At 37.1% G+C, this 17362-nt stretch overlaps 1 protein-coding gene and 1 pseudogene across 1 annotated transcript; one reads left to right on the top strand and one right to left on the bottom strand.

Annotated features, from left to right (window-relative positions):
* Nucleotides 1-8: 8 nt before the first annotated feature.
* Nucleotides 9-6549, top strand: LOC113078697 (myosin light chain kinase, smooth muscle-like; annotated as a pseudogene).
* Nucleotides 6550-8279: 1730 nt separating this feature from the next.
* LOC113078699 (coiled-coil domain-containing protein 47-like) lies at nucleotides 8280-16870 on the bottom strand. The gene is made up of 13 exons (XM_026251032.1): nucleotides 16748-16870; nucleotides 12951-13243; nucleotides 12782-12874; nucleotides 12532-12706; nucleotides 12326-12447; nucleotides 12171-12236; nucleotides 11983-12084; nucleotides 10913-11023; nucleotides 9923-10008; nucleotides 9745-9803; nucleotides 9557-9666; nucleotides 9304-9471; nucleotides 8280-9214 (listed from the first exon to the last, which is right to left on the bottom strand). Exons 2-13 carry the CDS (start codon nucleotides 13233-13235, stop codon nucleotides 9134-9136), a joined length of 1458 nt encoding a protein of 485 aa, XP_026106817.1. The 5' UTR covers nucleotides 13236-13243; nucleotides 16748-16870; the 3' UTR covers nucleotides 8280-9133.
* Nucleotides 16871-17362: the final 492 nt, after the last annotated feature.

The raw sequence follows: 17362 nt of genomic DNA, 5'->3' as shown, positions 1-17362 counted from the left end.
TCTTTCTCAGAGGGAAGTTTGGCCAGGTGTTTCGGATGACCCATAAGGAGACGGGCCGAGTTCGTGCTGGAAAGTTCTACAAAGGTCGCCGGACAAAGGAGAGAGAGGCTGCGAGGAAAGAAATAGAGCTAATGAATTTCCTACACCTCCGAAGCTCGTGCAGTGTCTTGCTGCATATGATAACAAGGATGAGATGGTCATGGTGATGGAGTAGTGAGTATCTTGCATGTGCAATGTTTTAGAAAAATGTTCAGAAATACCAACAGTTTCAATGCATTCATTTCAATAGAGCTGTTATAATGTTTGGCAGCTACACAGGTTAATCTGTGTGTGTATGTGCAGTGTTGCTGGTGGGGAGCTGTTTGAGCGCATTGTAGATGATAGTTTCGAGCACACCGAAGTGTCCAGTGTGGGCTACATGCATCAGATTCTGGAGGGGATTCAGTACATGCACCAGCAAAACATTGTCCACCTGGACCTCAAACCTGAGAACATCGTCTGTGTGGACAGAACCGGGATTCAGATCAAAATCATTGACTTTGGACTCGCGAGCAAGCTGGGTACGGATCTACTCATGATATTGTCAACACAACAATATATGGTATATTATACCAGAGTCCGGACTTTGAGAAGCACTGTGTATAATAAAGTCAAATAAAAGGAAATAAATATATAAATACAAAATATTAACATTGAATAAAATATATTACCATGCTTTAATATTATTAATATAATAAAAATAAACATAATACAATAATAAGGTGCTTTTATAAGTGATAGTTTGTGCACAATAACTGAAAGAACACAATACCATGTTAATATCATGTTTATCTAGACTTTATCTAAATGAGGTTGATACCATGGTATTTTTCATAGTATTGTCTATGCAAATGTTTCTATGGTAAACTTTTAGTACCATGGTAATATAGCAAAAAACCATGGTGTGCTGATACACAGAACGTGTTAGGGACTTCTGAGTGAAATATTTGGAGGGTTATTTTCATTATAACTAGGTTTTGTTCATTTAAACAGTTTTAAAAAAATAAATATTATATATAAATAAAATGACTAAATAATTAATAAGCTTACTAAAATGTATACATTAAGCTGAAAAGCTCAACTTGAACAAAATGACAAACTATGCCTTGTCTACTAATTGAACTATGTTTAAGTTAAACTACTAAAAATGAATTACTGCAAATAAATGAAAGTAAACTAAGAGAAATATTTCTAACCTATATAGTAATAGCTTACCAACTTAACAAAACAACAACAGCATAAAAATAAAAATAATTACTAAAATTACTAAATTAACCTAGAATTAAAATGAATACTGAAAATTATAGCTACTGAAAGCTATAATAACTCTACCAGTGAATGTTTGTTTGATACCGTAGATCCTAACACACCTGTGAAGGTGATGCATGGCACTCCAGAATTTGTTGCTCCAGAGGTCATCAACTATGAGCCCATCTGTCTGGCCACTGACATGTGGAGCATCGGGGTCATCTGCTACATCCTGTGAGCACAAACACTGTTACTTAGGTTTTTGCTGCTCCCTTGTGGTAAAAAAAAAAAAAAATGCCATTACATGATGTGAATCTGATTTAGTTTTTTCTCTGAAGGTTGAGCGGTGAATCTCCGTTCCCAGGTGGAGAGTGACTCGGAGACTCTGGCTCTTGTGACAGCAGCCGCAGTGGGAGTTTGACGAGGAGAGCTTTGGAAGATATCACAGGACCTGGCAAAAGATTTCATTGAGCTCTCTGCTCAGCAAAAGATGCCAGGTGCATTCATATACTCGTATACTAATACTTTCCGTGCACACATCCCACACCAATGCGTGCAGCCACACGGATTCATAACAGCTGCGATTGAACTTTGGTGACACGGCGCAGGATGTCCATGTGAAGAAGCCTTGGGCTCATTCCTGGTTGGTTTATACTTGTGTAAGACAGCAGCAGCCAGCAGCATTCAAAAACCTTTCCCAAAGGACAAAAATGAAGAGATTCCTTGACTAGGCAGAAAGTGGAAGGTAATTTAAAAAAGAGCACCAACTAGACATCACTGATTTTAACTAGCAGTTTATTAGCATGGTTAATTTAACTGCAATGTTTGTTACTTGTAACGTTCACGGCACAGTCGAGAGAGTTTACACATACTTAAAGAGTAGCGATTTTCAAGTCGGAATAAGGCAACATTTCTTATCTTTCAAATATAACGTAATCAGTTAGCTTTTCGAACAGCCTGAGAAATAAAATTAGACACAATAGTATTTTTGGACAGCTACGTTTCGCTCAATAAAGCGCATGCTCTTAACCCTTATGCGTTGTTGGGGACGTTTTCGTCCACTAGGGGGCAATCTTGAGTCTTAATTTGGCCACAACTTTCGCTGTGTTTCAAGCAAATTGAATGATTTTGGTGACGAATCTTATTTTTACACATATTTTGGGAAAATGCAAATTTTTCAAAAAACTCAACAATACACTGTGGGCAAATTCACTAACCTTTCGTTATGTTCGTGGATGAAAACATCCACTAAATTAAACTGCTCTAAAAATGTATTGAGATAAAAGTTTTTACTTTTTTTTTTTATCTATTAATCAACCTCATTCCTGATCAAAACTACAAATTGTTTTTTTAAAAATCCAATATTTGTATTCTTTAATTGCCAAGTTCATAAATTATGTCACTGATTTGAGGAAAAAAAACAAACAAAATGACTTTTTTTCAATATAAAAAGTTATTGTGGACTGGAGTTTTTTTTAGTTTTTTTCTACCTTTTATCACAGTCTTTGGCTTGTCAAAGATTAGTAACAACATTGGCTTTAATGCATTGTTAGTTTTTGTGCAGAATCAGATTTAAAAATTTTTTCTCCCTCATTTACTGTTCTTGGCTGTTTCTCCCCATTGACTTCCATAATAATTACATTTATTGATTGCAAAGCCATGACACCATATAATCATGCATTCTATCTTGAAGGTTGGTAGTTTTCCCTTTTGGGAAGAGGTAAAATTTGAAACTTTTACAGTTGATCTCTAGAAGGCACCATTTACCCTTTAGATAGGTCTGTGCAAAAAATAAAAATAAATAAAAAAGCGTAGTTTCTGGTTTGTATATGGAGTTATATGGAGTATAACAGCATATTATATTGTGTGTGAGAGAGGGAGATAGTGTAGACGAGACCTTTTGCGCACTTACCTTCATGTATATGAGAAAATCTAAATTTGCACATCAGCTCTCAGAACTACATGGAGTAAACAATAACAAAGTAATTGTGTTTATGCACCTGCTGCCTTTTGATGGTGAGAAGTACAGACCAAACAAAAACAACTGGATGTAAACACTTGCATGCCATGGTCATTTGATGGTAAGAAGAGGGTGAGAAGAGCAGCAAGCAACATGAGATCGGGCTTGACTTAAACCAAAGTTTTGGAAATGATTGTCCAGCGAGCTGCAAGATGTATTGTCTTCTTCCTCTGACACCACAGACTCAGGGGAGTCAGATCCTAATTTTGTTGTGGCACCCTCATCATCCTCTCCTGCTTCCACTGAAGGGGAGGAGGATACAGAGGATCCTGGATCTGGGTGAATTGGGAGAAACGGTAATTTTCCACCAACGTGTAGACAACCCCCTTCCTTCAGCCTGCCAGAGGCGTGACTCCAGGGACGATACGTTATTCCATCGCAAGGGTCTAGAAGTGTGTGTGTGTGTGTGTGTGAGAGAGACCTTTGCGCACTTACCTTGATGCATCTGAGAAAATCTAAATATGCACATCAGCTCTCAGAACTACATGGCGTAAACAAAAACAAAGTAAGTGTATTTATACACCTGCTGCCTTTTGATGGTGAGAAATAAGGATGGCCTTTGTGTGAAATGCTTGTCTTTTCTTGATGGTAAAGCCAGTTTTAAAACCTTAAAATCTTTCAGTGATACACTTTTCCATTTTTTTTCTGTAAAAAAATCTGCTTTGCATCAGATTTATGAACATAATTTATTATGAACCAAAACGCAACAGCAACTTCAAATAAACTGCAACTCGCTGGAGGGGGTCAGGCTGCATAATCATTTCTAAAACTTCAGTACAACTTAAGTCAAGCCCTTTCTCGTGTTGCTTGCTGCTCTTCAAACCATTAAATGACCAGCAGGATGGCATGCAAGTGTTTAAATCCACGTACCTTGTTTTTGTTTAGTCTGTACTTCTCACCACAATCAAAAGGCAGGAAAACCACCAACCATCAAGAATGCATGATTTTATGGTGTCATGGCTTTGCAATCAAAAAATGTAATTATAATGGAAGTGAATGGGGCAGAAACAGCCAAGAACAGTAAATGACGGAGAAAAAATTAAAATCTGATGCTGCACAAAAACTAACAATGCATCAAAGCCAGTGTTGTTACTAATCTTTGACATGCCCAAGACTGTGATAAAAGGTAAAAAATAAATATCCAGTCCACAATCACATTTTATATTGAAAAGTCATTTTGTGTGTTTTTTTCCCCAAATCAGTGACTTCATTTACGAACTTGGCAATTAAAGAGTAAACATCTTGGATTTTTTTTTTTTACATTTAGTAGTTTTGATAAGGACTGAGGTTGATTAATATATTTATGCAAAAAATGTGAAAAAAATATATATTTATCTGATACATTTTTAGAGCAGTGTAATTTAGTAGATGTTTTTATCCCGAACATAATGAAAGGGTAGTGAATTTGAACAACCCTCAAGGGTTAAAGACAGGCCATGCACAGCCAACATATCTGGTATTGATCAAATCAGAGAGATCTCTGTATTAAGATTAAGATCTCTAAATTATAAACAAAACTTTGACGAAAAAAATGTTTTACTCATTTTCTACAAGCCTTTTGCACTGTTATTGATAGTTAATTCTTATTTAGCAATTAAATAGCCATTTAGTTTAATTCTACAAGTGTCCACTTTGAGGTAGCCACCCACGTGTTTTTCCTGTTGAATCATTAATGAACTTTATAAAGCAAACATACTGTAAGAATAACTTTTATATTGTTATTAATATTTAAATATGATCTTTTACTGGACTAAAGCAACTTTTTATGTAATTATCCATACATCTGTGTCAAATGTAGGCCTATGTAACAAAGGATTTGATAAAAGTTCGGGCCATTTGTACATCTCCCAAATCATCATATCGTGTTGCATTATATAATCCAATTACAACTACAGAGCTTTGATCATAAATCTAAGCATTTAAATATCATTTTACTAAGACATATTATAAGGAGATGAGGAGGGACAACTCATATTTAAATGGATTTTATGTAAGTGGTGTGGTATACCGAATCGCATTGATTTACAAGCTATAAGAATTGAAATCTTACTTTTTTGGCTGTATAAATAACAACGTCAGCACCGAATTGCATTTTTATTCACCTTGTTCTTAACTTATCAGTAATTTTTCCCCAATTTATTTGAACAAATGCCTCATAAAGGTCACACCTTCATTAATCAGACTCCATTGCATTGTTTTTGTGTGCACATAAACTTCATTCTCTTCTTTTTATGACTTTGTATTTAGAAAACAGGCAAAGCTTTGCTGGCTCTGAACAGGATGGCTATATTTTCTAAACCAGAGGCTTCTGCAAGCCTGAGCCCTGTGGATGGTGAGAAAGGAATCAAACACCAAAGAAAAAATCAATGTGCTTCATAAACCAGTGTATAACACCGTACCACAGAATGTCACCAAAAAAGATTGTGACATCTCTGACATCTGTGTCTTGTGATATGTCTTTTTTTATATAGTGACGGATGTTTTTACAGGTCAGTTATACATTGTTCTTGCTTCTTGTTGTTATAGAGACAGAGAAGGCACTGCAGTCTCTGGAGTTGAAGCTTCAGAGTAAACCTGAGTTCAGTAAGACTCTGTCTGACCTGACTGTCCCGCAGGGCTCCAGCGCACAGCTCTCCTGTCACATCTCAGGTTAGGACACACAGATGGATTCTCTATAGTCCATCATGAGAAGTCTCTCCTGAAACCACAGCTTCGTCTGTCTGTGTTTCAGGTTACCCTGACCCTGAGGTGGTGTGGCTGAAGGCCGGGGAGCTGGTGGAGCTGCAGGAGGAGTGTGTGAAGGTGGTCTATGAGGAGGACGGCAGCTGTACTCTCACCCTGGACAACGTCTCTCCGCACCACACCGGCCTGTATTCCTGCAAAGCCACTAATGTACTCGGGGAGGCACTGTGCTCTGCTACTCTCACTGTCGAGCAGAAAGACTAACACATGAAATCATAATGGCATAAAAAAGTCACATAAATACACATCAGACAGATTAAAATACACTGATGCAAACAATGGCAATATAATTGTGAATTTAATTTTAAAAAAGCTAATTGATGCTATTGTCATTTATTATTATTTGCTGTTGTTGTTTTATTATTGGACTTTGGTTTAATGTCATTGACTGTTAATAGTTTTTATCACTGTATGACCTTATAAGTATACATATATTTACAAACAGCTCCATTTTAACCAATGAGTGTCTAAATAGATTTAGTGAACTGTTTAAAGTCAGCATCAACTGAAAATTCAAAATGCATTAATATTTATATTATTATATATTAATATTGTTGTGAACATTTCATCCCTGCATATTTTAGTTTTTTCCCCTTATAATATTAAATCAATATGGCATAACTCTTAACTTTTCAGTGAAATGTCAAACTTCTTCATTTAGTCTGCTTAAATTCACTCACAATCGACTGCAAGCATATATTCAGATCTGTCTATAATTGTTTGACCAAGTCCCAGTCCTACATTTATTCATTTCTGTTTCGTCATGATTTTAAGATATGACAAAGGAAATCAATATTGCCCAGTCTTATTAATTTACATCCAGGAGAGTGAAGGTTGTGTCAACTTGCTTGAAATACAATCCCAGTGAACTGGGACAATATTAAAATGTCAAACATGTTTAATGTAAAGCTAGTAATGTCCAAACAGGCTGTTTGGAAGCAGACTTTAGAACACACATTTGATAATAAAAATGCTGAATTGATGATAATAATAAAGACTGTATAGACATTAATCTGCGCAGGTGCTTGTTTGATCTTCATCAGTCTGTGAAGAGTCATTCCATTCAATTGGGTTGTATCTAATGTTACCAACTTCACTGAGATCCTCTAAACTGCTCTATGCTTTGCTATGAGCTCCACACATGACATACACAAATTTAAGAATTCAGTGCCACAATTTGTTCACTTGTTAGAAAATCATAATCAAGTTTTTGCCTCATTTGAATTAAAATGATACAAAAAAATTTTCATCAATTCTGATACCAAAGCATTTTTGTCAGCCTCAAATTGTTCCAAACTTGCATGGCTTTGGTTCATCTTCAAACCACGAATGAATATATTTTTACAGGTGTGCTGTTTTTTTTTTGCACCCTGCTGGATTGGGGGAGAGCAGTCAGATGGAAAACTGCATGCATTAGCTGAACGTTGTTTAACATATACTTTATGATGAAAATTATTATAAGAAGAACTCCACTGGACATTGTCTCAATACTGGCTGAATCACAGAAACTGTAACCCTTCCACCCCTCCATCCACTGTAACAGTCTGAAGAAAATGTGTAGATTTACAGGAGATGTAGCTTGATACTTGATATTAAAATATGAATACTGGCTTTGCTTGAACAAAGGACCATTTCAACTGTGCACTTGCACCTCTCAGATTTGTTACATTATTTGTCGTCATGCATGTATCGCAACTTTTGTGAAAGAATGTTTGTTAAATAACTTTTTTTTTCATTGACTCGACATGTGAAAAACAAATAAAACTGTGATGTCTTGTAAACATTGAACTTGGTTTATTTTACACATTAAAAGATATCTAAATCATACTAAAATATTTGGTTTGGTAAGACCTTTTCAATGTTTTATAAGATGACTCTTCCTACCCAAGGCTGCATTTATTAATACAATACAGTAAAACAAGTGGTATTATGAAATATGAAATTTTAAATACCTTCTATTGTTATATATTTTAAAATGTAGTTTATTGTTGTGATGACAAAGGCGATTCTTCATCCATCATTACTCCAGTGTTCAGTGTCAAATGCTCTTTCAGGAATCATTATAATATGCTGATTTGTTGTAACAGTTGCTTTTGTGGAAACCGTAATGCTTTTAAAAGTAGCTTTATAGGAAACAGCATATTACACAGCAGGGGTGAACTAGCCATTTACACTTCTGAAATACATTTTTAGAAAAGATGTAATAACCAGCAGAACTCAATCAAAGAACTATGTTTCCAATGAATGCTTTATTCAGTTAAGCGTCCCATTAACAAATGTTACAGAAAAAAAGGGTTACAGTCAATGTTCACTCATAAACATGATACAAGCTCATGGATGCTCTGATCAACTATTAAATTAACAATAAATTTCAATTTCACCTCTGTTAAATACGTATAAAGGAGTTTGCGCTGCCTTGACAGTGACAAATCACAGTGGGCCTTTGCTCATAAAAAAAAAAGAAAAAAAAGAAAGACAATGACAATGTGCCTATTACTCATCTATAAACGCTTGCAATCATGAACTCTTAGAAATAGGGTTAAGGAAGCACTGTAGTACAAAAAAGGTAGCTTTCTTACCCACCCAGTTCCTTTTAAAAACACTCCCGGATATCCCTTTAAAAAGAAGCACAGCTGAAACTTTAAGGAGGTGAAGTTAAATCTCTTGGGAGTTGAAATGAAAGAGCAGGTCCTCTACACAAGTCCATACTGAACTCCCTTGAGACAACTGAATTGAAAAAAGGTTGGCTAAAGTGGCAAGTTGCTTTGAAGAGGCCCAAAAGGTCCAGATTATTATGACAAAGCCCACACAAAGCAATAGTCTCGCAATTAGGCTGAAAAGTCATGCTTGAAATGATTGCTACAGTAAAACATGTTCAAACAGTTCAGACATCTCCAATCCAGTTGTCTTTTAAAGATCAGATTTACTCCTTAACCAGCTGCTTTCTCCTGATTGGACAGAGCGTTTATGTGGGCGCAATAGAAGCCAATCGAATGGCAAGCACATTCACGTAGAAGAGTGTATAGATTAGCATGTGTGGAAGTAGTAGATTCTTTCTCTGATGCCCATGAGCGTGTGTGTGTCTCACATGGCTTTCACTTTGATCTGCTTCATTTTCATCTGCTTCTTCTCCAGCTTCTTCTGCTCGCGACGCTGGGCGGCTTCCTGAATGAAAGAGCAAGGAGAAAATCATGTATCGATGGCACGATAAGAGAAAAGCTCTGATTTTTTTATGAGAGAGTACAAACACACACCTCTAAGCGGCGCTGTCTGTCAGGATCCTCCTCGTTCATGATCCTCTCCTTCTCCGCTCTCTTCTTCTCTTCACGACGCGTCTGAGCGGCCTCCTGTCGCTGAGCGTGAGTGTGCTTCAGGAAGTTCTCCTCCACGCGAGCACGGTTTCTGTCTGCTTTCTGCTTCCCCTGAACAGCCACATGAAGCAACATGTTAACCTTCAGTTACTAGATCGACGTGTTGTTGTTCAGATTGTGCGTGTGGTGCACTCACCTCTCTGTTGAGGCGAAGCTTCTTGAGCTTGTCGATGCTGTAGATCACCATGTTCATCAGAGGCAGCAGACTGTCCATATCTTTGGGAGATGTGTTACCCATCCCAGGCACTGGAAATTCAACATATTAATAAGCGGACCAATGATAGTACAGAGAATGGCCATTTTTGGATTGTGGATTTGTCTCACCGTTAAATGTAAACAGCAGTGTTTTCTTGGTCTCGGGCAGCTTTAAGGGCTGACCCTCCCTAAAAACAGTTGAGAAACCATTAACATTTATTAACCAGTACAAGCTCCTCCAACATAGTGGAAGAATATAACTACTAGGAGAAAAAGAAAGGAAAAAATTAATAAATGAAAAACGTACTCTTGCATAACTTTTGGACCAGAGAATTGGTCCGAGAAATGGATGGACTCGATCTTGTCAGCATGAGTGGTGAGGTAATGTACCATCTGAAAACAGAAAAAAATCATTTCAAAACAACTTTGGAATTATTTATATAACATTGTTCCATTTATTAATATTTTTAAATAAGCTTTAATTATTATATTTTCAGTTTTTCTAATTTAGTAACATGTTATTGTCATTTTATTAGAGTAGTATTTTTTTAAAAACTCTTTATTTCTGTTTTAATGATTTTAGAACTTCAGCTTAAAGGAGCATTGCGTAGGTTCTGAAATTTCTAACCATTAGAGGAACTGCAGCCAGTCTCAGTGCGCACGCTCGTACGAGCACAACCACATCAACCAGGGTTGCCGCAGCAACCACTGACGCCTATCGCTCTTGCTTTTTGCCACGCTAGATACGTTTTGTTTTTTTTTTTACTTACGAGGAGTGTCCGTGGGTGTCTGAATTGTGCTGCCGGAGGCTGGTCGCTTCTTTCCATCCAGAGTCCATCTGAAAACACTATTGCCGCTGCTTACTATAATGACTGGTGTGCCGTACGGTTGTAAGCCCAAGTAGACAAGAACGCGCATGACGTCACATTTAGTGAATTTTCGCGCCAATTCGGGCCCCGACTCCTCCACAAACAAGGCAACCGTGGTGGACAGTCGTGGTGTCATTCTTTTTTTTACATCATGGTTGGCTCAAACATGTACAAATGAAAACTCTATCTTAAAGATTTTTTAAGTAAAAACCCGCACATGGCTCCTTTAAACTTTTGTTTCAGTTAGTTGCCAAGTCAGCTTTTTTAATATACAGTTAGGTTTTTTAAGGTCTAGTTTTACTTAAAGTAACGAAAACCATTTTTAAGAGTTTTAGTTGCAAAATTAGTTTCATCAGAGTCGTTTTTCCCAACACAGTCTTAGTCCAAACTCACTAATGATCTGGCAGACTGTGACGTTCTGCTCTTACCTTGCTGTCCATCACTCCATCCGTGACCTCTCCCATCTCTGATAAAATGGCCAGAGAATCAGGGATGCCATATTTTGTCCCTGATTTGGGCTTATCACCACAGAACTCACTCTGTGAAGAGAACAAGAAACAATCAAGTTAGCACAGACCAGTTCCTCAAGACATTAAAACTACAAAATAGAAAAAAACTAAACCGGAGATATTTCAATTGCCTCAAAGACTGCACACAAACACATACAGCAAGAGTGTTGCAGTTCAATTTGCAAACAGACAAACTGTATGTGCACGAACTGCGCAAAAATACCCAAAGAGCTATTGGTTTCAATCAGTCTGACACATCCTTCAGTGAATGAACTCCCTGAACCCTTCAGAGCGGTTAGTGCATCAACATCAGACGCACTCACTAACCACAAGCCTTTACTTTCAGTCAAGCCTGACTCCAAGAAAGAGTTGATGTGTGTGTATTTATTGTTTGCCAAAAAAGAAAATTAGTATTATTCACTGGTTGTTCATATGACAATGTGTAATTAAAGACAAACTTTTGCTATTTTATACATAAAAAGAAAATGTAATTCAGCAAAAAACTAAATATTCTTTAAAGCACTTATTCAAAAGTTTGGGATAAATTATTTAGTTTTTAAAAAGAAGTGTCTTTTGCTCATCAAGGGAGAATTAATTGACCAGAAATGCAGTAAAAACAGTAATATCGAGAACTATTATCACATCTTCAAATGACTGTAATTGTAAAAACAAATGTCATTTATTTCTGTGATGGCAAAGCTGAATTTCAGCAGCCATTACTCCAGTCCTAGAAAATATTCTAATATGCTGAATTGCTGCTCAAGAAACATTTATCACTATTATCAGTTTTGAATAGCAGTTTGAAAACTTCAAGCATTTATTTAAACTAGAAATCACTGCAACATTGTAGATGTTTTTTTTTTTTCCTGTTACTTCTGACTGATTTCCATATTCACTAAAACATATCTTACTAATCCCAAACGTATGAACAGCAGTGTAAATAATAATATAGTATTTTCTATCAAATATGCAGCTCATTCATGACTAACCAGGTCCTGCAGCTCTTTCTGCAGCCGTGCCATGGCCTTCCGACTCCCCACAGCAAACACAAACGTGTCCATGTCCTCATCATTCAGAGTCACTTTAACTTGCTGTGGATGAGGAAGAGGAACATCCTTTTGACACACTACTTGAAATCAGTCTATGCTAATACATCAGAGTTTGTGTGTGCGCGTACCACTTGATCACAGGCCGGTCTCATCATCCTGGACAACACATTCAGCAGGTCCTGTCTTTTCAAAAACTGCAACAATTGACCAAAAACCATATCATGGTGAATGCACAGACATCTGTGAAACATCCTTCTTTCTCTCATTCACACAGACACGCTACCTTAAGCTGAATCAGCATGCCCTCACAGCAGACTCGTCCTGAGCACCACAGGTTGTAGATGTGCTCATTCTCCTGGTTCAGTTTCCCCGTACTGGTGGCCTCCTTACTGGTGCCATCATCCCCTACAAGTAAAGACACGTTTGAGAGTTTGAACCAAAAACAAGGCCAGAGAAACTGGCAAAGTGGAGAGAGAGAGGTACACTTACCCACGAGGGCAAAGTTGCTCTCGAGAAGTTCTCTGTGGGAATTAAACCAGGCCTGGGCAAGCCTGCTGTTCTTGTTTTTGCCAATTATGTAGTTCATAATGTAGGCAAGAAGACCCGTGACCATCAGGATCTCCATGTAATAACTCTCCCAGCTGTTCTGAAGGTGCGCTGGGACCTGTTACACATGCAAACAGTCATCTAAGGAAGCCAGTGAGGCGCCTGTGAAGTGAATTTTTCACTGAATCCGTACCTCTCTGTATATAAGGGTGTCTTTGAAGGAAGGGTTGGTCTTCTCATAGCCCTCAAACTCCTCGTTGTCATACTTGCTGTACATGTCTTGATCCTGTAACGTCGATCAGATCAAATTAAGATGTGTGGCTTGCAGAAAAACGGAAGTAGGAGTGCTTTCCCATTTTTACCTGTGCATCAGCATCTTCAAACTCGTCCTGGCCGTCCTCATTCTCCACCGTGGCCTCGTCTTCGTCGTCTTCTACAGGTATGGATGGGGGGGCTGCTCGAGGGGGCGGCTCTTTCTCCACATCGACTGCTGAGTCCTCGCTGACGTCCTCAAACTCAGCGAAGTCATTGTCATCAAACTCGGCGATGTCCTCACCGTCATCGAAGTCGTCGTTGTAGCGCCCCCTGGTGTCCGGCAGGGCCAGCAGCAGCAGCAGGGCTGGGAGGAGGAAGACCAGGTGCCTCATGATTCAACCTGCACAAACAACGACAAAGACAAACCAACCTGCTTTTAACTAGACAGCAAAGAGTTTGATTCATTATACTAGTGCGCAGAAGTTTTTATGTTTAGAAGTCTGGATTTATTTTAATACAGTACAAAATGTAATACTGTGAAATATCATTAAACTATTTTCTACTTTCACATATTTTAAAATGTAATTTATTTCTGTGATGCAAAGCTGGATTTTCAGCATCATCACTCCAGTCTTCAGTTTCACAGGATCCTTCAGAAATCATTCTAATATATGATGATTTCTTATTATTATCAATGTTGAAAACAATTGGTCTGCTTCATATTTTTGTGGAAAATTTGATAAAAATTTTTGCAGGATAAGAAAAACGTTGAAATAGAAATCCATTGCAATATTACAAAAGTCCTAGCTCAAAAATCTTTTTTTTTTCTCTCGTACTGATCTCAAATATTTGAACAGTAGTGTATATCCAGTCTTATTTGTTGGTATACAGACTAACGTAAATGTTGATGGTGTAAACGAAGAACACGGAGTAAATACGACGAATGATTGAATGGGTGATAAGAAGCCCTATGCATTATTTGGTGTATAATCAAAAACAGTTCACCTCCAGTACTTTATACTATGATCAGCATCAGCTGCAGTACAGACAAACAAGTCTGAGTTGTAATTTCATATAATTCCAAGAAAACTAATGTTTAGACTGCAAACGTGTGAAGTAAAAACACTCTTGTCATATCTACTTTAACAAAATTTTAGAGAAACACTTTTACAGTCAATGAAAGCATTTTTCTCACATGCCTTAAAGAAGTTATTATGGTTGTTTCTGACTTAATGTCTATCAGTCCTGTATGTGTGGCAGAATTCCCAGACAATAGTTAATGTTTGTCCATCATCAGTGTGTACAAACGCATGATAAAAGTGCAGTGAACACACTTTTGCAAACATTTACAATAGTGATCGACCGATGTATCTGTTTACCGATATTTTTCCCGATATTTAAGCATTTTTCCATAATCGGGTATCGGTTTTGTAATATCGGATTCGCCGATTTACGGCGCCATCTTGTGGCCGTTTTGAGATTTCCGCCATTGCAGCCCGGGCGTCTGAGGTGATCAGTCAACAACAACTCAGTGCATAGGTAAATATATGTTCTACTTGGTTTGCTTTAATTAATCAACTTTATTTAACATAACAGACATGCACAAATGAGATCTGAGACATAAATTCCTGATATAGTTAATTTATGCAGCTTGTTTCTAAACAATTGAGACGAACTCATTGAGTCACGTAGTGTAATTCATCATGTCCTGCCCCAATAAAGACGTATCTTTACATGAATTAAATAAAACAGACATGAATGAGTGCATGTTGAAAATACAAGCGTTGAATTTAATTCTCTATCTGTTGTATTTGCTCACCATTAGTCTAGAAGAGAAAGTTTGTTCATATTGCTTAGCAACTGACGGATGATCTGGAGGCTTAAGCACGGCCACTGAATGAAACTTTTGACAAGATTGTCTTGTTTATAACATAACAATTATTTCGCTAATACACATATAAATATAGCCTACCGCTTTGTGGAAATTAATTATTTATTATCTCCATACGCGATCGCGGTTGATTAAGTTATAGTCAAACAGCACTTTGTCAGTTGGCATTTCATGATCTAACGTTAGATTGAATCTAGATCATAAAATGCCAACTGATAAGTGCTGTTTAACTTTATATAGTCTCAGGAAAAAAAGTTCGTTCATATTGCTCAGCACCTGACTGGGTTGATGATCAGGAAGCCTCAAGCACGGCCACTGCATGACATTTTTGAAGGAAGCAGGCTTACTGGGCAGAATGCTGAAAGACTCTGTTTTCTACACTAAAACCTAGTTCTGCTTAACTGGGAGTATTAAGTTACACTACTAAATAGCTATGCACTCCTAAATAGCCCTCCCGCCCCCACCAATATGTTAGAATCATTTTTGTGCTTTATTTTTTTACCTGTTTTTATTTTTTTACCTCATCAAAGCTTTTATTTTAAAACAAAGACACTTAGTAACAGTGCGCTTAAATTTTTTGGACTCAGACCCCTCTATTTATTTGTGTATAAATATAATGCTTTGTTTTTTTGTATGCAAGGAGGGAGTGATTGTTATAAATAAAATGGTTTGTTCAGCTCATTTGTTTTGTAATAATTGTCAGAAACAGAAGTATAACAGTAAATAAATATCGGTTCTGCATATCGGTTATCGGGTACATAAACATACAAATAATCGGTATCGGTATCGGTTATAAAAAATCAATATCGGTCGATCACTAATTTACAATGGTTCAGTTTCAATAGTGTAATAGCAACAGGAGAAAGATAAAAGGTGGAGGAGGAGGTCGGTCAATCTGTTCAGAGTATTATCATGAGAGCCTAAGCCCTTCAGATGGTCACTGAAATGATAATTGGCTGAACTTCTTTACATGGCACGGTCTGGTTGGCCATACACTAAGCTGATTTTCTATGGACTTTATGCTCAATTTAAGAATGAGATAATTCACTTAATACAAGCACACATAAGTTAAAAATTGCATTACACACAAAACATTTGGTACATCAAAAATATATATATTTTTTTTTTTCATCTCTGACACCAAATTTATTAAATTCATAATACATCTGAGAGCACATATCATAGTGATCCATATAGTTAGTCAATCACAGCCATATCTATAAGATGAAGTCATATTTGACCCATATCTGAGGGAACATTATTACATTCAGACCTAAAACACAAAATACTAGTAGGAAAAAAGTAATACATTACAGACTTAAAAAAGAAAGAAAAATAAATGTATTACAAGGCCTTTTCGTGTCCCACATCTAGAGTTAGAGGACTTTCCCCTTTTTATTTCCCTCCTTCATATCCAATGTAAAATATAGAACAGTAAGAGTATATTAAGCAGCTAATTCAGTGTGAGCAGATCCTGACAAGACAGTGAGTGGAGAAGATGAAGGCTCAAATTTAAACATCATGTCAGATACAGTTATAACCGAGTGTCAAGTTATACTCCACCTGCTACAAGACTGATAAGAGAAGAACTAAAGTTACTCGTTACTCGAAGTCAGAGAGGACGGGGCTGTTGTTAAATTATAACCCAGTTTAACCTGTAATCTCGGAAAGACTCGTCGTGCCAGCGCCAATTCCTCGCTGAGACAAAACTTTACTGCTCTGCCACTATAAAACATATCACACAGATTTTCCAAGTGTGTCATGTCAAGCGAATCAAAATAATTTTGAAGGATATTCGACTAAGAAAAGCCATCCAGTTTAGTCCAGCCCATCCCCCATGAGTCCTGCTACACTCACATTGATGCTAGCTCGCTAGCTCGCTAACTGCTCCCGCTACACGACCCGCCTTAGTAACCGCACGCGACATTCCTGCGCCAGTCACTGCGTCGATCATTTCACCTCATAGGGTGTATACGAGAAGTCAACGATAACCTCAAAATCATACAGACGTACCTGTAAAAATCGGCGTGTTTCCCTTCAGTGTGTGACAGCAGCAGTACCCCTCACAGGAGAGGCAAGGGTCATCTGACCTAGCGTTACTCTACCCACAATGCTGTGCGAGCCCTGACAACAAGGATAAGAAAAGATCGGGGCGTTTATCAAAGATTAACCCTTTGTCATTAAACTGCGGTTATTACTTCATTATGCATGAGAGGCATATTCAGATATCGTAGATAAATAATAGAATAAAAAATATATTTTATATGTAAATAATAAAGTCTAAATTATATATGCATACAATAATTTATTTGTAATAGAATTATTGATACAATTCATTTAGTGTATATACATTTTAATATAATTATAAATAATTTGTTTTAATATTCTGTTTTAATGCATTTAAATATGAGATATTTCGACGTTTTTGTGAAAAAGCATGGTTAATTCAGGTCACACAGAAACAATATATTAAATACTAAAAACTGTATAAATGTTTATCCTCTCTGAAGCCAATGTAAATACAAATATTCCATTTCTAAGGGCTCGGCACATGCAATATAATTTATTTATTTTGTTGCATCTCGGGCATCGATATTTGTTATTGCTATTTTATATTTTCTAAACATT

This window comes from Carassius auratus, unplaced genomic scaffold, assembly GCF_003368295.1.
Source record: "Carassius auratus strain Wakin unplaced genomic scaffold, ASM336829v1 scaf_tig00026433, whole genome shotgun sequence".
In the NCBI taxonomy this organism is placed as follows: Eukaryota; Metazoa; Chordata; class Actinopteri; order Cypriniformes; family Cyprinidae; genus Carassius; species Carassius auratus.
This window is presented reverse-complemented; position numbering and strand designations above follow the sequence as displayed.

Coding starts and splice junctions, on each gene's coding strand:
- LOC113078699 (XM_026251032.1), bottom strand. CDS start 13,235: ATGAGGCACCTGGTCTTCCTCCTCCCAGCCCTGCTGCTGCTGCTGGCC. Junction 12,085..12,170: donor GACCGGCCTGTGATCAAGTG/GTACGCGCACAC, acceptor CCTCATCCACAG/CAAGTTAAAGTGACTCTGAA. Junction 11,024..11,982: donor AGAAAGAGCTGCAGGACCTG/GTTAGTCATGAA, acceptor TTCTCTTCACAG/AGTGAGTTCTGTGGTGATAA.